Genomic DNA, 24,788 nt, shown 5'->3' with positions numbered 1-24,788 from the left:
GTCATAGCGTTTTAAGACTTCGTTGAATATAAACATTGTTTGATCGATAAAGACAGGTGCAATGCTGCATTCTCCGACAGTCGGGTAGTCAGGGTTACTTCGACAACAATACACCATCGTCACTGACTAAGTTTTTTGTATATGAACTTGCAGATACCTTCAAAATCGCTGTACTAACCAGTCTGCTTCCAAACTGTTAACATCATGGACGACCAAACGGTCGACAAAATTTTCGCTGGCTCTTTGGGCACCTTGCCCCCAGTCAGCTCCAAAATTGTCCGTATCTTCACCAGTTCCACCTTCACAGGTAAGAAAAGACAAAAAAGAAAAAGTCTATTCTCGCTTTTATTATAGTGGTCTAACTTTGATTTGTTTTTTAACCCTTTTTTTTTGTTATTGCGCATGGGCAGACACTTCGATGGAACGAAACACTTTGATGGCCACAGTCTATCCCAAATTAAAAGAATATTGTAGGGAAAAGCACGGATTAGAATTTCAAGTATGTTATTGACATCAGTTCACCTTTCGACAACAATTCAAATCTTTTTTCAACTAGGTTGTTGACATGCGATGGGGTGTTCGAGATGAAGCTACCGACGATCACATGACGACAGAATGTAAATATTATATTATGAATGAAAATAAATTATGTATGAATTAAGTATGTTTTATTATTATTGAATTAAGTATGTATGAAGGAAATTGAAAACTGTCAACGTCTGTTGGGAATTTATTGCATCCCAACAGTGATCGACATTATTGCTACTGTTAATTCTGTGTAATTTGTAGGGACCTCAACAGAGGGCCCCGATTTTACCCTCTCTTCCCATTCAATCTATTGTTCCCTACCCTACTCAACCCTAAACCAACTATTGAAATACCAAAATGCTGTATTATACGGCAGTGTGAAATATAAGGACGAACTAGCAACAACAAAGGTGTCATCTCTTATCTCAATCTTGGAAGTTGAACGGTCGACACCGCCAACAAGAGTTCCATTTCCAACATGGTCCTTCGAACCGGAGTTTTCTCCAACCAGTGTTAAGTTAGTTTCGCTCTATCACACTCAAATCTTTCTCTCGTTATCTCCTTTTGCTTAATCATTGCCGCCATTTATCAAAGAAAATTGTGTTTAATTATGGCAGGTCAGTCATTTATTAGAATCTTTTTCTCTCTCTCTGAGTTTAACTTGTTCTCAGGGGTCTAGTAAGCAAATAGATCCCTCTAAACAGTAAATTATTTTTCTTCTCTCTCTTGAATTAAAGCTAAAATATTTCCTCAAAGTTTCTTAAAATTAAAATAGGATTCCTAAATCATTTTTGAAGGGGGATTTCTTTTTTTGTCACGTAAATTATCATCGCCTAAGTTGATTATTCTCTCTTCCCTTTCAACAAATTTTTTTTTTTTGGGGGGATATTGCTTTCCAATATCTAAGATTGGGCAAACTTGGGAACTTCCCTACCTCTTTAACGTGTTCACCTCGTGTGAGCCTTAGGTTAAATTCCCTCTCTATCTCTTGATACGCCTCCCGGCATTGTAAAAACGAATCTCAGCTGATTGGGTTCACTGCCCGTTCTTTAAAAATGGGATAACGCGGGAATCTCTTTCCTTTCAAGAATTTTTTTTTGGGGGGGCTTGCTTCCCTACCTCTTAGATTGGGAAAACGCGGGAACTTCTCTAACCCTTCAATGAGTTCGCCTCGTGTGAGCCCCAGGGTGAAAAGACTTAAATAAATTATCGCTCTCTTTGCTATGGCCTTAGACCATTTCCCGAAAACAAATCTCTCTCATTTTTTGAATTAATTTGCATTGTTTGTTATTCAATCATTTGGGTAAATCTCTCTCTGTCTCAGAAGGCACAACGATCTCTCTAAATACGACAGAAAAATATTCTCTTTTTTGGGGGGCTAGGCCGGTTTCCCCTTTAAACTGGAAAAAACGCGGGAAAATTCTCTACCCTTTCAACGCGTTCGCCTCGTGTGCGCCTTAGGGTGATTAAAACTTGAATTTTTTTTTCTCTCTCTCTATTTACAAAGGCCTTCCGCCATTTCGAAACAAATCTCGCGCTCTTACGCTCTTGCATTTTTTGTTTGCTTAAAGGGAAATCTTTCTCTTTTTCTGAGAAGGCACAAAGCGCCCTCTGAGCACAAAATTGGGAATTAGAAACCGCCGTCTTGCGGCAAAAACTCTTTAAATTCTCTTTCCTAAAAATTGTTATTATGCCGTTTGTGGGATTGTAAGGAGCTAGAAAATTACCCTAGCTCCAAAATCATTCAGTTTTTGCAGATATCTTCACATAAAGGAATTCAAAGAAAGTGGAAAAGACAGCAGAATTTAATTCGGCACCACGAATCTCCGAAGACCGAGCAGAACAACAAACAAAAAGGCTAATCAACTTAATCAAAACATTAATTTAAACTAATTATCTTCTTTTCGTACTCTCAGCAGCTCCTTAGGAGCCACCTCCAACTCACAATGGCTCCAAATTACGCAAGAACTTTAATTAAAAAGCATATCACCCGTATCATTAACCTCGTCGAAACGTACAAATCAACAGAAATGACGTTGGAAGCGTTTATCGAAGTCGAAAAATTAGAAAAAAAGCTAGATGGATTCTACAAAACTTATGAGATATTCTCAAAAAGGGTCCAGGCTGAAATGTACAAAGAAGGCGAAGACCAAGAAGAGATCAATGCAGACATCGACACCATGTACCAAACAATGGACGATGTTATTGTCGCCAAAATTCACATCTTAAAGAAAAAACGAAGAGAATGGTTAGACAAACTCGAAAAGGAAGCAGATGACGAAGAATGGGAGAAGGACAGAGAAAGAATGCTCCAAATTCTCCAACATCAGGCAGCAACCCAGGCAGCAAACCAGGCAGCAACCCAAGCACAACTCAATCGGGACATAATCAGTCAGGTGATCGCAGCCATCTCAACAGCCTTTTCAGTGCCCGTCGCTCCAGGAGATGTCAACTTATCACCAACAGCTTCTCAGGAGCCAGCTTCTCAAACAAATCCAGTAATAGAGTCAATTCTCAAAACCCTCTCAACATCTCAATTTGCAGCAGTATTAGTGCCAAACCCAACTCCACTAGAAGTGTCGTCGCTTACGACAACAAGCTGTAGTTTTCAAAACACCCCTTCATACCAGTCAAAAGAAAATATCCAGACGGAAGAAAAAGAGACTGGAACGGCCAGTCTCCCTCACCCACCGAAAAAAGGAGACTCACTCTCGGATTCTCCGGATGGGCCAGACGGATATCCCGACAAAAAAAGGTTTGAAAGGAACGAAATAAAAGAAAATAATTCCTTTGTTTCAAAGTTAGAAAACTCAGCAAATCTGGAAGGAGCAGAAAAAATCCCATCATCGAACGCGAAAAGTTGCTACAGCGACCAAAACGTCAAATCAGCCCAGTCAAAAGAAGTCCCGATGGAAAAGGAGCCTGGAACAGCCAGTCTCCAACAACGACCAAAAAAAGGGCTATCAATCTCAGATATTCCGGTCAAATCCAGTGGAAACAAAGACGAAAAAAGGTTTGAAGACGAGCTGAAAGCAACTAACCTCAAATTTGCAAACTTAGATGGTGTAGATGCAGTGGAGTCCAAAAATCTCTTGAGCTCCTCTAGCAACGAAAAAACTGCTTGCACACTCATTATTCAAGAAGCTCCAGCTACTCCGGCAGAAGCTCCTCGTCCTCTCATTATTCTAGAAGCTCCAGCTACTCCGGCAGAAGCTCCTGGTACTCTCAATCTTCAAAAAGCTCCAGCCAATCCGGCAGAAGCTCCTCACTCTCTTAGTCATCAAGAAACTCCTACTTATCAAGCAGAAGTTCCTGACACATTCAATTGTCTAAAAACTAAAGATTCAATTATTAGGATTCCGCCAGCCGGCTCCAAAGAAAAGGATATTCCTACCTTTCTTTTTTTCCCCTCGGGAAGGCCAGCTGCATCGCTGGAAACACTTAACTCTTTTCCGAGTCAACTTAAACAAACCAACTTCTCTTCTTCTGGAAATTTATCATCGTCGCCAGAAATCCAGGAAGCTTCGAAAGAAAATCCTCAAGAAGCCGCTGCATTTGTCAATTCAACAAACGTAGAAAGCAACCAAGAAATCATTCCGAAGTTCAGATCGCCGTGCAGTCAAGCAGCAATTCTTCCGGAATTGGCCAATCAACAAAACTCAATGAAACGGAAGCGCTTGGAGCCAGTAAAACCAGCTCCTAAACGCATCTCAAGGTTACCAAGTATAGAAGAACATCTCATCAACCAGTTGCTGTTCTCTTATTCGTTAACCCAGGTACCAAACAAAATCGTTTCACATCTTCTAAAAAATATTCTTGTGTTAAAGGACATTGAAGAAGATTCCAACACACACCAATCGGTATGGGATCCTGGTGGCAAACTTCCAAAGAGTCAGCCAACTCTCAATCGGAATCAAATGGAATGGACAATTAACTGAATCCGTAGCCAGTCAACGAAACAGCTCCTCGTAATCCAGGCCATCCGGCCATCCTTCTTCAACCGCATTCTCAGATCTCTAATCCAACGGATATCAAGTCGATCAGGATGTCGAGCCAATTGAACGGGCTCTACTGGGGAGTGTGTTGGGAATTTATTGCATCCCAACAGTGATCGACATTATTGCTACTGTTAATTCTGTGTAATTTGTAGGGACCTCAACAGAGGGCCCCGATTTTACCCTCTCTTCCCATTCAATCTATTGTTCCCTACCCTACTCAACCCTAAACCAACTATTGAAATACCAAAATGCTGTATTATACGGCAGTGTGAAATATAAGGACGAACTAGCAACAACAAAGGTGTCATCTCTTATCTCAATCTTGGAAGTTGAACGGTCGACACCGCCAACAAGAGTTCCATTTCCAACAACGTCTGTCAATGGGACCCAACTTTGTGGTAATGTCAAATTTGAATATCGACAAAAATGTCGCCTGCTTCACGTACACACCGTTGATTGACACTGTTTATATTGTGAACAGGTCTTCTTAGGACAAAAGTATGGCTACCGTCCCATACCAACTTATATTTTAGCTTCTGAATTGGCTCAATTTCGTGAAATACTTTTGACCATGGGTCAAGAAGTTATATTGCTCGACACGTGGTACAAAAAGGATTCAAACGCCGTGCCTCCCATTTGCATTCTCCAGCCTATTTCTTCCATCCTGGTCAATTTCAACAACAAAGTATGCCGACCCAAATTGAGCGAACTTTTATCGTTCAAACCTAGCTGGCTTAATTCAAATCATTTGATGTCATGTAGAGGGTACCGAAGCTGCAACAAGAAGATCAAGCCAAATGGTGGGATACCCTGGATCGAATGCAGAAACTATTGAGAAAAGCTGCCACCACACTCTATGCTCAAGGGCAGCTGGATTTTGATTCAATGCACAATTACTTAATGTCTGGTGAGAAATTAAATTTTAAATGTTTTTCGCATAACCAATTTAATGAGATGGATTATTGTTTTCAGTCACTGAAAGAGAAGTCATCAATGGATTATTAAAAGTGCGAAATACCAAGAATCACGTATTGGCCTACGTCCGTTACATCAACAACATAAACCTTCAGAATTTGAGAAGAGCCGGTCTTTTTATTGATATCGCCAATAGGGCTCTAGATGCTGAAGCCGTTCGCTTATTGGCCAATCTCCGTGATGAACGAATGCCCGCTAAAATCGAACCGTCCAATCTTATGAGGTATAATTTATTAATTTTGACAAAACACAATTCGATGAATGCTTGATGGAAATTTCTATTACACTTTTTATTACAATTCAGATACACGGTGGAGTGGATTGGCCGTGATGGGTTGGCAAACGACACACACGACGAGTACCTTCAGAATTTTATTTCTCATTTTTACCGTAATATTGCGCGGTTAGTGGATCGAGCTATGCGCAAAGAAGATTCAAGCCCTCAAGGGCAGATAGTTACCGAAATCCTTCAACATCTTCACGCCTGCAATAATTCCGTCAAAGTCTTTTACGGGCGAGAGAACGATCTGGAAAAGGTTCGTCGCTACATCCTGGGTCCTTCTATTCAGCCGCTCACTCTTTTCGGAGCCGGCGGATGCGGCAAAACTTCACTATTGGCTAGATCTGGCAGTCTCATCATCACCTGGCTGACTGAAGCTCAGGAAAGTTAGTTTTCAGTCTACATTTTTACTAAAATATAGTCAATTAACTTATTTTTCTTGCTGCTGTTTTTGATGACAGAAGACTCATCTTCTCCTACGGGGGATGACGGAAGCAACCACCCTCCTCCGCCTACCGATAACCGACGCCGTGGAAGTAACATCAACGGGTCGGGAGAAGGATCGAATACCAAGAAAGGAGGTGAGACGGATCGGAGTAACATCAACGGGTCGGGAGAAGGATCGAATAACAAAAAAGGAAGTGAAACGGACCGGAGCGAAAGCAGCAGTAAAACCGATAGCCACAACGACGCTACCAATTTCTTGAAGGAAGAAGAAATGTCCCGTCCGGATTCCGGAAGAGCCAGTCCAAGTCAAGGAACCGCTTCCGGAACATTAAGTCGGAGGAGCAGCACCACCTTGTCAAGACAAGAATCTGACGATACAGGATTCACAGCAAGTGGTGCCAGTAGTCGTCGTCAAAGTTCCAGTGGCATCTTCAGCCCAGTTTCCACCATGACTGACGGTAATTTGATTGATTTTAAAATGTAGAATCAACTGGTGAAGATCGTTGTTAATCAATCCTGATCCAGGTCGAAGTAGCCATCGAGGCTCTATTGCTCTTAGCACTCCAATACAAGAGCATCCAGATCCGGATCCGACATCAGTTCCGTCGACTATCAAAATTAATAAACCAATTAAACCCGTCCTTATCATGCGCTACCTTGGGACGACACCGGATTCCAGTGCCATCACACCCATGTTAATTTCACTTTGCCAACAAGTAATATGCTTATTTGAATTAAAAACACATCTTTTTAAATTCCCTAACATTCGTTCCAGATATCTTATAACTACATGATCCCTTTTGACGCCATTCCGGACGACTTGGTACCACTGACAGCATATTTCAAACAATTGCTGGCGTTAGCTACAAGAGAACAACCGCTTCTCGTTTTTCTCGACTCGGTGGATCAAATCGGTATATACCTTATGAATTAAAACATTTGCTTTCAAACAAAAAAACAATCTTGTCTAATACTTTTAGGTGGAGCTCAGGATGCCAACAAGATGGCTTGGTTACCAACTCGTTTACCTCCCTTCTGTAAAATCGTTGTCTCTTGTGTCTACGAACCGGAAAATCCCGAAATTTCCAAAGACTGTCAGACCTTACGTCGAATGATTGACGAAGAAGATAACTTCATTCATGTTTTGGCTTTGGGTGAAGAGCTGGCCTCTCAAGTCATCCGGTATTAAAACAATAATTGATGTTTTTTTCCGTTTTGTCGAGATCTGATTTACCTTCGGCAATAATTATTTGTTTTACAGACATTGGATGCGCAACAGTCATCGTGATCTGACAAATTATCAGTGGCGTGTCGTGTCAAACGCTATCGCCCGATGTTCGCTTCCGATTTTCGTCAAATTGGTTTTCGCCGAGATCTGCAGGTGGAAATCGTATTCACGCGCCCAGGAAACGCATTTGGCTTCAAACGTTATGGACAGTATTATGATGTTGTTCGAGCGAATTGAAATTCAGGTATACTGAAATTATATAATCGGTTTCAACATTTCGATCGGATCTAATTTTTCAAAAAAATGCGATTGGGTTGTTGCAGCATGGTCGCATTCTGGTGTTTCACGCCTTAGCCTACATCACGGCTTCAAAAAGCGGATTGTCGGAGACGGAACTGGAAGATCTGCTGTCGCTGGACGACCGTGTGCTTGACGATGTGTATCAGTATCACATGCCGCCAGTTAGGCGAATTCCACCTCTGCTGTGGACGCGCATCCGCAATGATCTTCCCAATTACCTGTCTGAAAGAGAGGCTGATGGAGTCTCGGTTCTCAATTGGTACCACAGGCAAGTCCATTGTTACTATTTGACTATATGGAAAATGTCATTCATTTATTATGATGGTAGACAATTTAAGGAAGCGGCGAAGGAGCGTTACTTCAAGAACCAGAACTTGGCTATTTACTTCCACTCTTCCATAGCGGAATATTTCATGGGCACCTGGGGCGGTGGCAATCCCAAGCCATTTAAATACACCGAAATTCAACGAATGCGGTACAAACTATTTGAAAGCAAAACGTACAGCTGAATGTGTATTTTTGTTTAAATTTTTTCTTTTTCTTTTGAATAGATTTAATTTAGCTGAAAAAGAAGGAGAAGCCGACCGCAAAGTTCCACTCCAGCCGCTGGTATTTGTTGGTAAAGACGGCAAAGTGTCTCGCTACAATTTGCGCAAGGTCACACAAATAACTAAACGTTGAACGGATACATTATTTAAGCAATAGCAGCAATTGAATTTCCGCTATTTCTATAGTTTGGAGAGCTGCCGTATCATTTGGTTCGTGCCAGGAGATTGGACGACCTTTTCCATAACGTCTTGTTTCATTACCAGTGGCTCCATGCCAAACTGTCGTCCTGTCCACTTCAGGCCGTTTTATCTGATTTTGAAGACACATGCAACAACCTCGAGGATCGAGAAATGTCCAGGTTTGACTGCAATTTGGGCATGGGCATTAACTTTTCTTTATTTAAAAAAAAAACAAAACAAATGCTAAAACCATGATTTGCATCATATCTGCTAGCATATGCGTAAGTAGTACAAATACGGATAAACATATTATTTTAAACCACACAACATATAAACAAACTAATTAACATGTTAAAAAGTAGACTAGAAAGATAAATTTTGGTTCTAAAATTGAATGTGTTTTCTACACTGACATAATCATATTCCTATGAATTTAAAACTTTAAACGATAAACAAAACCATCCTCACTTTGCACATTCGTGTCCACAAACGCACGCAACACTACTCACTCGTCGAAATCATCAGAGAGACTGTCCGCCTAACTACAAGGTAAAAGTCACAACCCGAACCTTAAGTTATAAATAGCTGAGTAATCAAAGTAGTTTCAAATGTAGTAACATCAAACAATCTTTAATCTGGAAACTAAACCCTTTGTTTTTAAAAAAATAAGCACAATTAACTAACGTTCATTCAGCAGTGATATAAATGAAAACAGGGGCCCGTTTGAGCCCCGCAACTCAATAAACCAATAGCGGATGTTGATTACATTTTAATAATGAAATATTGGTCGTTAAAGGGAATTGATGCTTGTAGCCGATGCTCTGCGTCTTGGAGGAGCCATTTTAACGCAATACCCTGACCTGGTGAATTCCTGAGTCTCTAATTCAACTTTGAAATATCTCTAGAATTTTCACTGAGGATATGTTGCATCAATGTCGTTTCAGCTGGCTTCCCAATTAATTGGTCGCTTGCTGCCGGAAGCCGGAGCCAATTTGAACGTTCGTCGACTTCTGGAACAGTGCGATAAAGAAGGAATCAACAACTGTGCTCTTATGCCTACCGCCCACTGTCTCCACACACCTGGAGGACCTCTGAAAGTATACTTCGTTTTATTCGAAAAATTATTAAAATGATTGTCATTGAATTTTGTGGCTTAGTATTCGTTGGAAGGGCATCAGTTTGCCGTGTTTGGTGTCTGCCTAACGTCGGACGCTCGATTCGTTGTTTCCGTTTCCAACAAGTTTCTCATCTGGGATTTGTCCACTTCCGATTTAACAAGAGCCGTCAATCCGGGAATCGAAGGTGTTTTTCAGGTATTTGTATTTATTGTCCTATCCTCATCCTTTTTTTTTTCAATCATAAAATTCGTATAATTTCACCAGGGTCTGATACTCAGTCCGGACGATCGCTTTGCTGCCGCTTGGACAAACAACAGTCAGGTATGTAAACTAAATAAATTTAATAATTCACTTGATCTCCCGAATTCTTTTTTTTTTTTTTTTTCAAAAATAGACCATCATATTGAACTTATTAACCAGCGAGCAGATTGTGATCAACAATCCACTCCAGGAAGACGAAACGGTCAGAGGAGCCTGCTTGCTCGACACGGTAAATTATAATACTATAATTAATTATTTGCATTGAATTGAATGAATTATTACGTCTATCGATTAAACAGCACTGCGTACTGTACGGTCAAAGCCAGTGGGTGCTGTTGACCATGCAGGGCGTTGCCGTTGAGATCCGCCGTGAAAGGTGTCCGTTAAGTCAGCCGCAGTTCCAGCTTCTCTCCATGGACTTTGAATCGCACGGGAAATATCACGTTGTGTTTTGGACGGGCGACTTGGATGACAAACGGTTAGTGTTGCAAACCATCAACGACGGGCAGCGAACCAGTCCACTCGAACTCCACAGCGCTATGGTGATGAACCGGAAGCGCGATATTCTCTACACCTGCGCGGATCTTAACAGTGCCAACGTTTCCGTCTTCAGATTAAACAGTAGGAACAACATTCTTTTAAAATAAACCACATTTTTAAAAAATCTTTCTCGCTATAGAAGATCAACCAACAGGGAATAATAGAAAAGGTCGTAACTGCAACGATGAAGAATCGGGTCAAGCTGGCGGATGGTGTAAAGGCAACATTCTTGACGGTGATGACTTGCTTCTTCAGTTGAGCTTAAGTGAAACGGAAAATCACGTCTTGGGCACCACTGCCCTCGGTTTCTGCATATGGAACGCTGCAGATTTTGAAAACAAGACGCCGAGTGCCAAAAGAATTGATTTGAAGTTACCCACCGGAGTCAGGAACATCTCCGTCAGTCTGTTGCAATCAAACAGCATTATACTCAGCAAAAACGACGAATTCGCGGTTGCTGGTGTCAGGTTTGAACGTCAATTTGTATTTTATTTCTTTAAATAACCCATAATCTATGAAAATATTTTTGTAAAGGAAAAATCTCTACGTTTGGAAAATTCCTACCGGACAACTAGTCAAAGTCTTGGATGCTCATTTTGGCAGAATATTAGCCATCGTGCCGTACACGATTGGTCCGTGGAATTCGGTAAATCGTTCATTCAAATTTCCCGGTTATTAGAAAAATTGCTGATTGGTCGGATTTTAGGTCATCACTTCTTCAATCGATCGTAGCGTCAAAGTTTGGAATTTGAATAACGTCTTCGAACAAGTTCACGTGATCGATCGTCACGAACTCCAAATTGATTCCATAAGGTAACATCGTCTAACATTATGGTCCGAATCCAAATCTTAAATCAAATAATTATTCTTTCGTTCCAGCTTGTGTCAAACAACCGGAGTGGCCGTGACGGTGACTCGTGGTTGCGTAGGGGTGTGGCACATCCTAACAGGCAAACTAATGGATAAATTGGCGTACAACGCTCTAGGAGCTATCGTAACTCACGCGTTAATCACACAGGACGGCAGGTATAACATCTTGATTTCAATCGATCCTACGATTTCTGATCGATCCTTTCTTTGGATTTAGACACATTCTGGCAGCCGAGTCTGGTAGCATATTGATATGGGAATGGCCGAAACGTCGCGTTTGCTTCCGGGCTGAACAGCCTTCCGTCAAGCAAATTATGCTCATGGAGGAGGACACCAAATTCTTAACGGCGTCTCGTTTAGGACCGGCCAACGAAGGAAAAGCTGTTGTGGTAGTCCGGTAAATATTGGCTTTGGTAACACAAATAGTACCCATTGTTGATGTGTTTTTCGTCATTATTCTCGCTTTAGTGACTGCCCGAATGGTGTGGCTTTATACGAAGTGGAAATTCCGGTGCGAACCTTCCGTCCAGCCATTTTGACCAACGACGGTCTAATGCTGGTTATGCAGGGACACGAAAAGAATCGCGACTACCTTTATGTCTTCCAGTCTCAGACGGGCGTTCTGATACACAAATTCATTCCGCGCTACCAGGGCGCTAAGAAAGATCAAGCTGGCCTGCTGATCCCTGTGCCCGGTAAGGCCACTCAAGTCGCTCTGATGGACCAAGACAAAGGTACACAAATTGATGGCCAATTTAATGGAAAACTAATTTTATCTGCATTTTAATATTTTCAAAGGGGTTGTTTTCGATGTCCGTACAAAGAAACACATCCGCACCATTCGTCGCTGGAGTGGCCAAGTGACCAAGGACGGCCGATTAGGACTCTACGCTCCTTCAAGAGGCGGATTGGAACTGGTAAACAAATTATTTTCGTATCAATTTTGGTCTTTTAATTAAAAAAAAAAACTTTTTTCTTTTAGATTGAATTGCGATCAAGTTCGACCGTCTCCCAGCTCATCTCTCGCTCGGCTGAAGGTGTCTTTACCAACGTGACTAGTTTCAACGCCACCGATCAGTACGTGTTGTACTACCACAGCGGACACAAGACCCTGCGTGTATTCCGAGTTCTTGATGGTCAAATGTTAGCCAATTACCGGCTGGCAGCTGAGCTAACAGCCATTGACACCACAACGGATGGCCGATGCGTAGTGATCGGTACGCTGGATGGTTGTCTGTCAGTTTTGGCCATTGCCGATCCAGCGGTGCCCGGATCGTTTCAGTTTCTCGCGTCGTTACCGTCACGCACTCGACAAACGCGAATTCCATCAGCCGTCAGTGGCGAATCGAGTCGTTCAGATCAGGATGGCGATTCAAATAAAAAGAACCGAAAAGGCGACAAAGAATCCGGAGGTGGCTCCCATATCACGTTAAAAGCGGCCGCAACCGTAGCGGCTTCTTGGGCTAAAGCAACTCAAATAACGAATAATAAAACTGGCACCGTCCAGAAAGTGACGTCAAAAGCCTGCGTCATTTCTTAATTGCACGTACGTCTGTATAACAGTATTCCGTATTTTCCCTTTAATTACTCCACGTTTATTTTGATTGTGCTTAAAGACACTATACTATATGCCTTTTCAAAAAGAGGAAATAATGTAAGACTGTATAAGCTGGAAGGAAGCTTTATAATTCTGGAACCGTCTGGAATGCAATATTTATGCCATATGTATACTCTGTTCTATTTTATTCGACCTTCAAAGTACCGTGTAAAAATTTTCTCGACGTCATATGCTGGAATTTCTAAATCACTTATGTAATAGATCGCTGGATCTAATTCAAAGTGTCAGTTATTGTTTATTCAAGTTTCAAAACAAGAAGAATTTCGTTGAATGTTTTTTGCAGTATTTCTTCTAGTCGTTATCAGCAAACTCGTTTGTTTTGTTTTTTTAAATAAAAATATTGAAAAACATAATTTTCCAGTTTTTCTCCTTCTAAATTATTGATGGATACATGAGGGGGGTTGGCAGGGCGTGCCGTAACATTATATAACTACAAGCAGTGTCAAATCGGAGTAAACTTTCACAAGACCCATTAGTATAGTCAGTCAGAAGCAGGTAAGATAATTGTTATGCTGGCGAAATAAGAAAGGCGACGCGAGCCGTAGGTTTTCTTCGTGGTCCGGTTGTTTTGTAAAACTTGAGCAATGAAATTGTAAACAATACAATGGAGCGGCTCCATTGGAGCCCAAGCGTTCAATCTCCGTATCAAAATCCCTTGTTTGTCGCTACCAGGCTCGGTTGCAGAATAACTTTCTCAATTTCTGGATGAATTTGAAATAATTTTATTTGTTAAATAATATGTACCATTGTGTTGTACCTGTTACATGAGAAATGTGTGCATAATTTTAACAGCCTTCAATCCATTGTAGTCGCCTTGAAATAAAGATGACATTTTTGGCACCTATATATATTTCCTTTTCTCGATAATTACATTGTGGGTACACCCACATCACGGTTTACCTTGATAGTGACGTGGCATAAAAATTGCTAAAAATTTTGACTGTATTTCATTTCATTCAGGGCCGTGTCCGATTTTGTTCGCCCCAGTTCTGGCATATCCCAATTAGAGTTCATTTGAACTAGAAAACCCTTCACATGCAAAACACACCGTATGCTGCAGGTGATGCCGACGTATAGTTTTAGATAAACCGGATTTCGAAATGCATGTAAACAACTTAGAAATAGAAAACGCCCTCTCATTTATACGGAATTGCGAAAGTGTCAATCCCGCTAAAAAGGACTATAAAACGATCTGCTCTCAGAATTAAAAAAAATCAGTTTCATCTGGAAATTGGAAGAAAGAACCCGCATCACTACGCTACAATGAAGTTTCTGGTTTTAATTGTCTCCGCTGGTCTTTTTGCCTCTTCTTTTGCTTTTACTCCGGCTAATCGTCATCCACAAAATGTCCCACAACAGAATCCCAAATCCTCACCTCCAGTAGCACCGTCGTTGGTAAGAAATTAATTTTGGTCCTTATTATAGTTACTTAGCTTAATAAAAATTAATAACTAATCAATGATGTTTTTTATTGCTATCAGGGGAAAATTCCTGCCGTTTTGAAAGAAAATGGATTGACAACATTGGTCGACTTAATTACCAAAGCTGGTTTAGCTGAGACTCTTTCTGGAGAAGGTATGCTGTGGTCTCTATAATTTTCTTTGATTTGATGTTAGACATGGACCTTAAGAAATCCATCGATCTATGATCCAGGGTCTTTCACGGTTTGGGCACCAACTAATGAGGCCTTCGCCGCCTTCGCCGCAATCGACTCGCCGACTCTTGCAGCTGTGTTGAACGACGTCAGCTCACTGAAGGATATACTTACGTATCATCTCGTTCCGTTCAAAATCAGCCCGACTTTGATTCCTTCCGTGCACACTGAGCTGACCTTGCCGTCTGTGCAGGGCGAGATTGTACGCATTAACGTCTACAGGAAAAAAGGATCTTCATTTTCTTCAGAAACCGTGAGAATGTTTTCATTTCATGTTTTAGTAAAAATTTATTTCTTTATTAAATCGGCATTCAGGTTGTGACAGTCAACGGAGGACTAGTGATTACAATTTTACAAGCTGGTAACGGCGTCATCTACGTAATTGACAAGGTTCTCAATCCTCAAGATTTGAAGTTGGGCAACACACAAATCGAAATTCTAAGAGAAACCGGAGACTTCACAACTCTGGTCAAGATGTTTGACACTCTCGGCATCACAAAGATCAGTGACAAAAGTAAGTGGAATATTCAAAGATATTAATGAGTTGTTTTTATTAACAGTTACTTTGTGTTGAATAATTGCAGTCCGACCGAAAACGCTTTTTGCTCCGACTGACGCCGCATTTCAAGCCCTACCTTCTGGAGTCCTTGAAGCTCTGTTTGCCAATAAGGCAGAAATGGGAAAACTCATTAACAAGCACACCCTGTCCGGCACTTGGTACAGCAACGGACTCGTTTCTGGCCCTCTTCCACTCTTTTCTGGCGACACCGTTAAAGTTGTTGTATCTGCCCGTAAGTGGCCTTATCCTTTATTAATCATGCACACACGCAACGTTGTATTAATTATTCATTTTGACTGAACTATAGGCGGTATTAGTGTGGGCAGTGCAAATATTATTGGGGCCGACCTGTCAGAAACCGAAGGAGTGGTTCACGTTATTGACGCTGTCATCCAACTCTGAAATTAATTTTAAACCTGATAAAAATAAGTAGTTGCAAAAAAAGTTTATAACATGACAAATTAATACAAAACCGAAAATCTCAAATAAATGCTATAGTTTTTTCTGAGGGAGGCTTTGTGTTAACTTGATATTTGATGAGACGAAAAAATAACCGCTTTTATCGTTTGTGCGGTTTGGATTTAGGGGAGGGACGATTTCTCAAAGACAGTGAAAGGACAAGTGTCGTTTGTTTTTGTTTTGTTTCGAGGTATAAGTTAAAATAAATGTAGCAGAACGGAATCATGACATTTGAAATTTGTACGAAAAATTGCAAAATGATTTTTTGAAATAAGGTCGATCAGATTTTAGTATTTTACTGATGCTGGTCACTGGATGATTTATTTTTTTAATTTATTTTCTTTTCTAAATTATCAGTAAATGTACTTCTAAATTTGATTTAGCAGTCTATGAACTAATTCCAGAAAAATTTAACCAGTTAAAAAAGTTTATGCAATTATCATTTATTCTTATTCGTGAGTGCAAAAAAATAAGACACATTTATAAAACCCTGTGGTGACTGGTGAGCTAATGGTTTATACAATAACCATTGCTCACTGTCACCCCGTCTCACATTCGCATTAGATATCGTAAAAATTAGTAGTTCTTGATTGGGGCCGTACACATCGCTGATGGAGTTTCCGGTTTGTTTGGAATGACAGCATCGATGACGTGGATAACTCCTTCGGTGTTGGTCAGATCGACGCCGATAATTTTGGCATTGTCAACTGTCACGCCGTCTATATATTGGGAAATCGGGCGAAATTAATTGTAGTTGTGAGAAGGTTAAATAGGTTCATTCACGACATTTTTTGGCAGTAATTCGGATAGTTATGTTGTATAGGTTATGTTAGGGTAGGATCGGTTAGCTTTTAAGGACTTTTATGGCATTCAAATCAAACTTACTTGGAGACACAACAAGATCAAGGTTGCTGCCAGAAAAGACAGGGACCGGTCCAGAAACGAGTCCTCGACTGTAGTGAGTGCCAGAAGCGGTGTGAGTGTTGATAAGTTTGCCGATTTCGTCTTGGCTGGCGAAAATAGCGTCAAGAGCACCAGCTGGAAGAGCTTCAAAAGCGGCGTTGGTTGGAGCGAAAAAAGTTTTCGGGCGATCTGCAACAACACAGAAAAGGTAAAAAATTCATTCCACTAATATGTTTCAAAAATAACACGACTGATTTTGACTATAACTAACATTTGTCACTGACGAGTGTGATGCCGAGATCTTCAAACATTTTGTAAATGATGGAAAATTCCTTGGTGTTTCTCAACACTTCCATTTGGGTGTTTTTGAACGCCAAATCCTTAGGATCAAGAACCCTGTCGATAATGTAGATAATACCATTGCTAGCTCTGAGTGTCTTCAGTACTAGAGCTCCGTTGATGGTAACAGTCTAAAATAGAAAAAGAAATAATGTCTCAATTTTCAAAAAATCAATTGCCGTTAATAATTGCCATTTTGTGCACTATAACACTTACCTCGCCGAAAGCAAAAGAAACCCCCTTTTTACGATAAACGCTGATGCGCACGTTTTCACCTTGCAAAGTGGGAACACTTAGTTCGTACTGGATGGAAGAAATTTCTTTGGGATCATTTTTAAACGAGACAAGATGATAGGAAAGAACATTCTTCAATAGATCAACATCGTTGAGATTTTTGAGCTCACTAGCAGCGAACGCTTCGTTGGTAGGTGCCCAAATGGTGAGCTCTGAAATAAGAGTTATAGTGGTGAGAAATGATGAATTAAATTATGATGAATGAGGTTTTGAATCTGGCGGCATTTATACCTGGTCCATTAAGAGTTTCTGATAAACCAGCTTTGGCCATCAAATCGAGTACGACTGTCAGACCATTTTCTTTCAAAAGAGCGGAAATATCTTTTGGGGTATTCTGAATGAATTATAGATAGAATTTAATTCATTCAGATTTTTCAAATGATTATTGATTTGAATAATATTTATTTTTTGAATTTTTGTCCGGATGGTAGTGTTTAAAACTAAGATAATAATCATTTCTTTTTTTTAACTTCTTACCACTGGTGCTGGTGCTGAGTCCGACCTGTAAGATGGTTGGGCTGGTGTCCGGTAATGGGCAGGTGAACTTGGCTGCTGTCGACGTTGTTCAGGACTATACCTACTCGGAGTATAGGCGACAGTAGATGCTGCTAGGACAACCACTGAAATACAAGCAATCAGGATCAGGAACTTCATCTTGGATACTTGATGATTTCAGTTGCGAGAACAGAATGATTTTACATGTTGAAAAACATGGCTTTTTATATAGCACAACACGGTAGTCACGCCCGGACAGTCGTGACTGCTCGTTGTTGGCCTAGGCAACGTATAAGCTGTGTGAAAATAGGACGGCAACTCTTTGACTTCGAGGGCTTTCCCTTTAACGCCTTCATTACTATGCTTTGAATCTTACAGAAATTATTCAATTGAATAAAAAAGTGGGTTAAAAGACCACAAACTTTAGTCGACGGAAAGTGCTATGCTGGGGTAATAACACTAATTAGTGGGAGCTAGCGGTTGAGCGATATAAGGTCGGATATGGAGTTATCATATACATTATAATATCATATGTTATTACTCTCACTAAATTTATATACTCTTATCAGTAGTGTGACGAGTTAAACTCCCTAAATAGTGTGATGACTGATATAGCTGCATGTGTAATAGCTATAATAGCTCTAAATTTCACGCTGAATTAAAATTTTAATTTATCGTGCTCGCCCTTCAAATAAATTTGGAAATTCCCTAACGGCTAATAAAGAATCGGTATTGCGACCTTCGTCCTACCCAACAATTCTAAATAACACGCTTCTGTGTTCAGTGAATTGTTTTATTGTTCAGCACTACCTTATTCAAGATTTTCCTTATCACTCAAGAATGGCAAAACTGCGGTTAGTCAGTTACTTCACTATCCTATTTGTGGTGAGCGGAACCACGATGGTAATAAAATGGAACTCTGATGTGATTCTGGTGAAAGTCGAACGTATTGAAAGACGGAATTCAACATAATTTAAGCGCGTTCGTTCGTTATTCAAGTGAAAATGGAGCGTGACAGTCTGAAAAACGTGTTGATATCTTGTTTATGATGTTTGCTTATGGGTCGATGTGATTGATGGGAACGCAAATTTTGGAAAACAAGGTTTTTGAAAATGCATGAGCTCACAACATTTCTCACCATATAATAAGTACCAAGGTTTAGGAGTTACTGTGAAGCGTACTGTATACTTACAAAGGCAAACATGGGACTGAAATCCCGGAAAGTTTGGAATCGTAGGACAATTGCTGTCAATTCCTCATTTGAAGAGTCAGGACTCAGGATGACAAATAGTGAGACAGGGCAAAAAGAAACAGCGCAAATTCAATTGATTATTCGTACCATATAGAGACGCATAAAACAACCTGATTAATTTACTAAAAAAAAAAATTTTGAGGCAGTAGAGTAATTGCAAAAATAAGCAACGCCGTTATTCCTTCAAAACGAAAGTTTCCCCATTTAAAAAAAATTCAAAAACCGAAAGCGTCATAGAATTCTCGTTGGTCGTAAACTAGAAAAGTCGCTTAGGACTTCATGACTGCATTAACCATCCGAGTACTGATGTGCCGAGTGTCAAATATAGCCTGAAGTTCCCCCGCGCTCCTCCCCGCGCACACCAAAATCTCTAAATAATAAACACGACAGCTCATATTGGCCCCGATTGATTAATCACTAGCTATATGTGATAATTAATCAACACCATAGTAACCAGTCCTAAAGAGGACGAGGACGAATTTTCATTTACTTTCGAGGAATTTTCAACTGTGGTCTCGATGCATTTCTAACCCTAGAGCCTCGTTCAGACTACAGTGCAGCCTTTGGGAGCGTTTTACGTAAAATAAAGGGTTCAAACAACCGTTTTTCACAACGAAAAGCCAATTTTTTTCTACGATAAGGTTGCTTATTTAGTTGCTTAACCCGAACATACATTTTACGTATTACGTAAAACGCTGTAGTTTGAACGAGACTTTTAACAGAGTCTGAATTCAAGCCAAATTTGAAAGTCGTTTTTCACGAAAAAAAAAACAAAAAGCTGAATCGAGTCGCAATGAAAATCGCCGTCTAACAGACACCGCACCAAACTGGATTGAAGAAATGAAGCAAGCACACAGGAATTTGAACGAATTAGGCTACATAGACAAAATTGGCGTGTTCAAACTGCAGATAAGTTCCTCTGATATTCTTGTTAGAGTAATATTGCGGCTACAAATAAAAAAAATATATACACAGTTTTATTTAACAATAATACTTTTACACAGCCAAAATTATGAGCTCTCATCAATGTTTGTGAAGTTCGTTGTCCAATGCAAATTTCAAGCAAAAAGTACAAACGTTCCATCATCAGATATAGCTATGGTTAGAAGAAACGCCGAAATTATCAGTATCATAACTATGATGAGACATTCATCGTATCCACCCTTAACAACATTAAAATGTGAGTAAAGTTCGATCGTATAATTTAAAAGTAAATGCTAATTAAGAAATAGCCCGTGATCTTTTAAATTTATTTTTGTTTGAAGAAATATTAAACCAGTTAAAAAAGTTTATGCAATTATCATTTATTCGTGAGTGCAAAAAAATAAGACACATTTATAAAACCCTGTGGTGACTGGTGAGCTAATGGTTTATACAATAACCATTGCTCACTGTCACCCCGTCTCACATTCGCATTAGATATCGTAAAAATTAGTAGTTCTTGATTGGGGCCGTACACATCGCTGATGGAGTTTCCGGTTTGTTTGGAATGACAGCATCGATGACGTGGATAACTCCTTCGGTGTTGGTCAGATCGACGCCGATAATTTTGGCATTGTCAACTGTCACGCCGTCTATATATTGGGAAATCGGGCGAAATTAATTGTAGTTGTGAGAAGGTTAAATAGGTTCATTCACGACATTTTTTGGCAGTAATTCGGATAGTTATGTTGTATAGGTTATGTTAGGGTAGGATCGGTTAGCTTTTAAGGACTTTTATGGCATTCAAATCAAACTTACTTGGAGACACAACAAGATCAAGGTTGCTGCCAGAAAAGACAGGGACCGGTCCAGAAACGAGTCCTCGACTGTAGTGAGTGCCAGAAGCGGTGTGAGTGTTGATAAGTTTGCCGATTTCGTCTTGGCTGGCGAAAATAGCGTCAAGAGCACCAGCTGGAAGAGCTTCAAAAGCGGCGTTGGTTGGAGCGAAAAAAGTTTTCGGGCGATCTGCAACAACACAGAAAAGGTAAAAAATTCATTCCACTAATATGTTTCAAAAATAACACGACTGATTTTGACTATAACTAACATTTGTCACTGACGAGTGTGATGCCGAGATCTTCAAACATTTTGTAAATGATGGAAAATTCCTTGGTGTTTCTCAACACTTCCATTTGGGTGTTTTTGAACGCCAAATCCTTAGGATCAAGAACCCTGTCGATAATGTAGATAATACCATTGCTAGCTCTGAGTGTCTTCAGTACTAGAGCTCCGTTGATGGTAACAGTCTAAAATAGAAAAAGAAATAATTGCCGTTGATAATATGCATTTTGTGTACAACAACACTTACCTCGCCGAAAGCAAAAGACACCCCCTTTTTACGATAAACGCTGATGCGCACGTTTTCACCTTGCAAAGTGGGAACACTTAGTTCGTACTGGATGGAAGAAATTTCTTTGGGATCATTTTTAAACGAGACAAGATGATAGGAAAGAACATTCTTCAATAGATCAACATCGTTGAGATTTTTGAGCTCACTAGCAGCGAACGCTTCGTTAGTAGGTGCCCAAATGGTGAGCTCTGAAATATGAGAGGTATAGCGTTGAGAAATTAATTAAATTTTGAATTGATATGATTTTGAATCTGGCGCAATTCATACCTGGTCCATTAAGAGTTTCTGATAAACCAGCTTTGGCCATCAAATCGAGTACGACTGTCAGACCATTTTCTTTCAAAAGAGCGGAAATATCTTTTGGGGTATTCTGAATGAATTATAGATAGAATTTAATTCATTCAGTTTTTTCAAATGATTATTGATTTCAATAATATATTTTTTTTAAATTTGTGTCCGGATGGTAGCGCTTAATAATAATAATTTATTTTTTTAACTACTTACCACTGGTGCTGGTGCTGTGGCCGACCTGTAAGATGGTTGGGGTGGTGTCCGGTAATGAGCAGGTGAACTTGGCTGCTGTCGACGTTGTTCAGGACTATACCTACTCGGAGTATAGGCGACAGTAGATGCTGCTAGGACAACCACTGAAATACAAGCAATCAGGATCAGGAACTTCATCTTGGATACTTGATGATTTCAGTTGCGAGAACAGAATGATTTTACATGTTGAAAAACATGGCTTTTTATATAGCACAACACGGTAGTCACGCCCGGACAGTCGTGACTGCTTGTTGTTGGCCTAGGCAACGTATAAGCTGTGTGAAAATAGGACGGCAACTCTTTGACTTCAAGGACGTTCCCTTCAACGCCTTTCTTTGCTTTGAATCTTAAAGAATTTCTTCAATATACCATTGAATAAGAAAGTGGTTAAAAGACCGCAATATTAATTCGACTGAAAGTTCTATGGGAATAAGATTAATTCGCAGCAGCTGGCGTTTAAGATATGAAGTTGGATATGAAGTCATCATACATTGATATATCTTGTGTTCTTACTCTCACCAAACTGATGCACTCTCAGCAATGCAACGAACTAAAATCCTTAAATCGTTTAATACCGATTTTAATGACTGATAGCTGTTTAAGTTGATATATAGCTCTAAATTTCAATCTAAATTGAAATTTTAATTGATCGGGCTCGCCCTTCAAATAAATTCGGAAACTCCCTAAGGGCTAATAAAGAATCGATTTATCGTGACCTTCGTCCTACCACACAGTCCTACATAACACGCTATTGTTTTCAGTTATATAATCATTTTAATTGTTCACTACCTTATTCAAGATTTTCGTTATTGCTCGAGAAAGGGGATACTGTGGTTAGGCAGTTACTCACTCTCCTATTTGCGGTGAACGGAACCACGATAAAGTGGAGCTGCTGGTGTGGTTCTGGCGAAAGTCGATAAAAACCTTGAAAGACGCGGAGGAATTCAACATAATTCAAGCGCGTCCAAGTTCTATCGTTATTCAAGCGAGGAAGGAGTTATACCAACGGAAAAACGTGTTGATTGCTTGTTTATGCTGTATGGGTTTATTGCGGTCGGGATTGCGGTTTACAGCTGTGACTGTGAACAAAAGATTTGGAAAACAGAGATTTAAAAAAATAGGCCCATAAAATTTCTCACCATACAATAAATTAATACCAAGGTATAATAAGAGTTATACTGGAAGGCGTACTTGAAAGGGCGATAAAGTGGGACGAAAATCTTGAAAATTTGAAATATGGTATGCATATTGCCAACTCCTCATCTCAATGAGTCAGGATGACATAATATTGATGGGAAAAAAGAAACGCAAATCCAATAGATTATTCGTATCACAGATATTAAATACGTAATTTTACTTTATCTGTATTCGTATTTTATTCGCAGTGGTATCACAGATAAAGACCAGCACGGTGATGGAATTTAGACCTGATGTAATTATATTGTCGTCAGGCAATAAGCGGTACACTACATTGAGTATAATGCTGACTATACAGAGATATTTGAAAATTAGAAAAGGTGTGACTAATAAAATTAAACACAAAAAATTGACACACGTAAAATAATGCATAATATGGATTAAAGAAATTAAGCAAATACAAGAATTTGAACGAATAACATAAAGACAAAATTGACGTGTTCAAACTACAGATTAGTTTCTCCAAAGTTCTAAGTATAGATTAACAAATAACAAAACAGAAAATATTAAAAAACAAAGTATATGCTGATGGTGAGTTAAAAACTTCCACCCTTAACCACATCACTACGAAAGTAAAATTCGATTGCAGGTTTGAAAAGAAAAACTAGAAGAAATGCTACATTATTCAATATTCATAGCCCGACCGAGAGCTATATATTTATAGCCTACAGATAATATCAAGCTAAACCGCTATATATAGAAATATATAGGCTTATACGTATCTGCCATTAAATCATCGATAATTTTGTACGACTGTGAATTTTCGACTTGATTAACTCATGTACGAAGGCAATGATAGCCAAGCCAAGCCCAATCCCGAGAATTAAAAAGGCACTCGTCAGATCGGTTAAGCGAATGGGAACTTGTTGGGCGGAACTTTTCTGACGCTTCTTCTGAAAGCACTCGGTTGCTTTGTTTTTGCCAATGGCTATATTAGCCCAGAAATACGTAAGGCCACTCTCCCACAATTTCACCAATCTAAACGAATTTCGAAGAAGACAGATGACAACAATATAATGCCACATAATTAAACGCATCACAGTTTCTTTGAACTGTACCCTGGATCAAATAGGCGAGCGTTCGGATTTCCCTTTTTGACGAGCCAAGAATAATAACCGAGTGGCACCGGCAGCGGCTTGGTAGCGTGAAATCGACACTGCCCTACCTTTTTGTATTGTTGCGCCACAAACCAAGAATTGAAAGCTTGGATCTAGAACAAATCAGATTGTTGCGATTGAAAAAAAAAAACGGTTATTGTTGTAGCTGCTGTACCAGTAGGCTACCCACACAAAGAACAACCCAAAAAATAGTATGATACAGCTGTTATATAGTGGTACTGTTATATAATTATTTGATGGGTACTTACAAAAGGATACGCATATCTGCCGGTCTCCAACATAGCGCTTACTTTAAAGGGATCGCCAAGAATATGACCAGGATATTTACGAGCTTGATCTCCAAGAGTTTTATACACTCCAGTTCTTGCTTGCTTTAAAGATGAACGTATTAAATGATTAGTGGTCGAGTTTCGCTTCCTTTATATTATAGCTTTGTTTCGTTTCTCACTAACCAATATTTGCTCTCCTATCAAAGTGTCGTGTCGAACAATGATCTCAACATCTTTACTAACAGCCAAGTCTTCCAGCGTTTCTATGGGAGGCATCATCTTTGGAACTGTCAGCGATGAAATGACAATACCCGAATAGGAATTAACCAAAACCATGGCACCCAATAGCCAAAATCCAGCCAGAATGCGATACGAATTTCGGTCGAACGCTTCTCTGCAGCCTAAAAAGAAGAAAGTAAGTCCTACCGTGCTCAAATGATCTAAATCAAAAATGATCTAGCGGCTGATTAAGTAATATGTAAG

The 24,788-nt window shown here is 39.8% G+C and overlaps 5 protein-coding genes across 6 annotated transcripts; 2 read left to right on the top strand and 3 right to left on the bottom strand.

The window, feature by feature from the left end:
* The first annotated feature begins 77 nt into the window (after positions 1-77).
* LOC124204849 (NACHT and WD repeat domain-containing protein 2-like) lies at positions 78-13,244 on the top strand. Of its 2 annotated transcripts, XM_046602074.1 has the most exons (33): positions 78-307; positions 411-499; positions 557-617; positions 688-713; positions 4,895-4,924; positions 5,008-5,211; positions 5,289-5,433; positions 5,499-5,724; positions 5,806-6,167; positions 6,243-6,686; positions 6,754-6,944; positions 7,004-7,142; positions 7,209-7,410; positions 7,490-7,700; positions 7,780-8,024; positions 8,085-8,231; positions 8,308-8,413; positions 8,491-8,663; positions 9,010-9,033; positions 9,281-9,347; positions 9,429-9,581; positions 9,642-9,797; positions 9,867-9,923; positions 9,997-10,092; positions 10,163-10,484; positions 10,543-10,870; positions 10,938-11,049; positions 11,110-11,216; positions 11,283-11,429; positions 11,491-11,670; positions 11,742-12,007; positions 12,072-12,190; positions 12,256-13,244. In XM_046602074.1, exons 1-33 carry the CDS (start codon positions 205-207, stop codon positions 12,811-12,813), a joined length of 5,796 nt encoding a protein of 1,931 aa, XP_046458030.1. In that variant the 5' UTR covers positions 78-204; the 3' UTR covers positions 12,814-13,244. The 2 variants fall into 2 exon arrangements, with proteins under 2 accessions (XP_046458030.1, XP_046458040.1); XM_046602084.1 differs by lacking the exon at positions 9,010-9,033.
* Positions 13,245-14,094: 850 nt separating this feature from the next.
* LOC124204145 (transforming growth factor-beta-induced protein ig-h3-like) lies at positions 14,095-15,590 on the top strand. Its single transcript, XM_046601169.1, has 6 exons — positions 14,095-14,286; positions 14,373-14,466; positions 14,545-14,798; positions 14,861-15,059; positions 15,130-15,336; positions 15,412-15,590. The coding sequence occupies exons 1-6, from the start codon at positions 14,155-14,157 to the stop codon at positions 15,504-15,506; spliced, it is 981 nt and encodes a 326-aa protein (XP_046457125.1). The 5' UTR covers positions 14,095-14,154; the 3' UTR covers positions 15,507-15,590.
* Positions 15,591-15,995: 405 nt separating this feature from the next.
* Positions 15,996-17,801, bottom strand: LOC124204140 (transforming growth factor-beta-induced protein ig-h3-like). The gene is made up of 6 exons (XM_046601155.1): positions 17,577-17,801; positions 17,331-17,433; positions 17,022-17,251; positions 16,738-16,936; positions 16,449-16,655; positions 15,996-16,282 (listed from the first exon to the last, which is right to left on the bottom strand). Exons 1-6 carry the CDS (start codon positions 17,751-17,753, stop codon positions 16,140-16,142), a joined length of 1,059 nt encoding a protein of 352 aa, XP_046457111.1. The 5' UTR covers positions 17,754-17,801; the 3' UTR covers positions 15,996-16,139.
* Positions 17,802-20,134: 2,333 nt separating this feature from the next.
* Positions 20,135-21,908, bottom strand: LOC124204130 (transforming growth factor-beta-induced protein ig-h3-like). Its single transcript, XM_046601144.1, has 6 exons — positions 21,683-21,908; positions 21,446-21,548; positions 21,137-21,366; positions 20,876-21,074; positions 20,587-20,793; positions 20,135-20,420 (listed from the first exon to the last, which is right to left on the bottom strand). Exons 1-6 carry the CDS (start codon positions 21,857-21,859, stop codon positions 20,278-20,280), a joined length of 1,059 nt encoding a protein of 352 aa, XP_046457100.1. The 5' UTR covers positions 21,860-21,908; the 3' UTR covers positions 20,135-20,277.
* Positions 21,909-23,360: 1,452 nt separating this feature from the next.
* Positions 23,361-24,698, bottom strand: LOC124205989. The gene is made up of 4 exons (XM_046603601.1): positions 24,489-24,698; positions 24,285-24,407; positions 23,977-24,128; positions 23,361-23,896 (listed from the first exon to the last, which is right to left on the bottom strand). The coding sequence occupies exons 1-4, from the start codon at positions 24,639-24,641 to the stop codon at positions 23,647-23,649; spliced, it is 678 nt and encodes a 225-aa protein (XP_046459557.1). The 5' UTR covers positions 24,642-24,698; the 3' UTR covers positions 23,361-23,646.
* Between the last annotated feature and the right edge of the window lie 90 nt (positions 24,699-24,788).

Source organism: Daphnia pulex, chromosome 2 (genome assembly GCF_021134715.1).
Source record: "Daphnia pulex isolate KAP4 chromosome 2, ASM2113471v1".
Taxonomy (NCBI): domain Eukaryota; kingdom Metazoa; phylum Arthropoda; class Branchiopoda; order Diplostraca; family Daphniidae; genus Daphnia; species Daphnia pulex.
Note: the sequence above shows the minus strand (reverse complement) of the source record. Positions and strands in the feature narration are given on the sequence as shown.

What these genes read in the sequence shown, in the direction of transcription:
- LOC124204849 (XM_046602074.1), top strand. Translation starts at nt 205, where the DNA reads ATGGACGACCAAACGGTCGACAAAATTTTCGCTGGCTCTTTGGGCACC. An exon ending in GCACAATTACTTAATGTCTG is followed by an intron (nt 5,434 to 5,498) that starts GTGAGAAATTAA and finishes TATTGTTTTCAG; the next exon opens with TCACTGAAAGAGAAGTCATC. An exon ending in TAACGCAATACCCTGACCTG is followed by an intron (nt 9,348 to 9,428) that starts GTGAATTCCTGA and finishes ATGTCGTTTCAG; the next exon opens with CTGGCTTCCCAATTAATTGG.
- LOC124204145 (XM_046601169.1), top strand. Translation starts at nt 14,155, where the DNA reads ATGAAGTTTCTGGTTTTAATTGTCTCCGCTGGTCTTTTTGCCTCTTCT. An exon ending in TGAGACTCTTTCTGGAGAAG is followed by an intron (nt 14,467 to 14,544) that starts GTATGCTGTGGT and finishes TCTATGATCCAG; the next exon opens with GGTCTTTCACGGTTTGGGCA. An exon ending in CTTCATTTTCTTCAGAAACC is followed by an intron (nt 14,799 to 14,860) that starts GTGAGAATGTTT and finishes ATCGGCATTCAG; the next exon opens with GTTGTGACAGTCAACGGAGG.
- LOC124204140 (XM_046601155.1), bottom strand. Translation starts at nt 17,753, where the DNA reads ATGAAGTTCCTGATCCTGATTGCTTGTATTTCAGTGGTTGTCCTAGCA. An exon ending in ACTCAGCACCAGCACCAGTG is followed by an intron (nt 17,434 to 17,576) that starts GTAAGAAGTTAA and finishes TAATTCATTCAG; the next exon opens with AATACCCCAAAAGATATTTC. An exon ending in TGATCTTGTTGTGTCTCCAA is followed by an intron (nt 16,283 to 16,448) that starts GTAAGTTTGATT and finishes CCCAATATATAG; the next exon opens with ACGGCGTGACAGTTGACAAT.
- LOC124204130 (XM_046601144.1), bottom strand. Translation starts at nt 21,859, where the DNA reads ATGAAGTTCCTGATCCTGATTGCTTGTATTTCAGTGGTTGTCCTAGCA. An exon ending in CACACTCGTCAGTGACAAAT is followed by an intron (nt 20,794 to 20,875) that starts GTTAGTTATAGT and finishes GTGTTGTTGCAG; the next exon opens with ATCGCCCGAAAACTTTTTTC. An exon ending in TGATCTTGTTGTGTCTCCAA is followed by an intron (nt 20,421 to 20,586) that starts GTAAGTTTGATT and finishes CCCAATATATAG; the next exon opens with ACGGCGTGACAGTTGACAAT.
- LOC124205989 (XM_046603601.1), bottom strand. Translation starts at nt 24,641, where the DNA reads ATGGTTTTGGTTAATTCCTATTCGGGTATTGTCATTTCATCGCTGACA. An exon ending in TGATAGGAGAGCAAATATTG is followed by an intron (nt 24,408 to 24,488) that starts GTTAGTGAGAAA and finishes TCATCTTTAAAG; the next exon opens with CAAGCAAGAACTGGAGTGTA. An exon ending in GCTCGCCTATTTGATCCAGG is followed by an intron (nt 23,897 to 23,976) that starts GTACAGTTCAAA and finishes AAATTCGTTTAG; the next exon opens with ATTGGTGAAATTGTGGGAGA.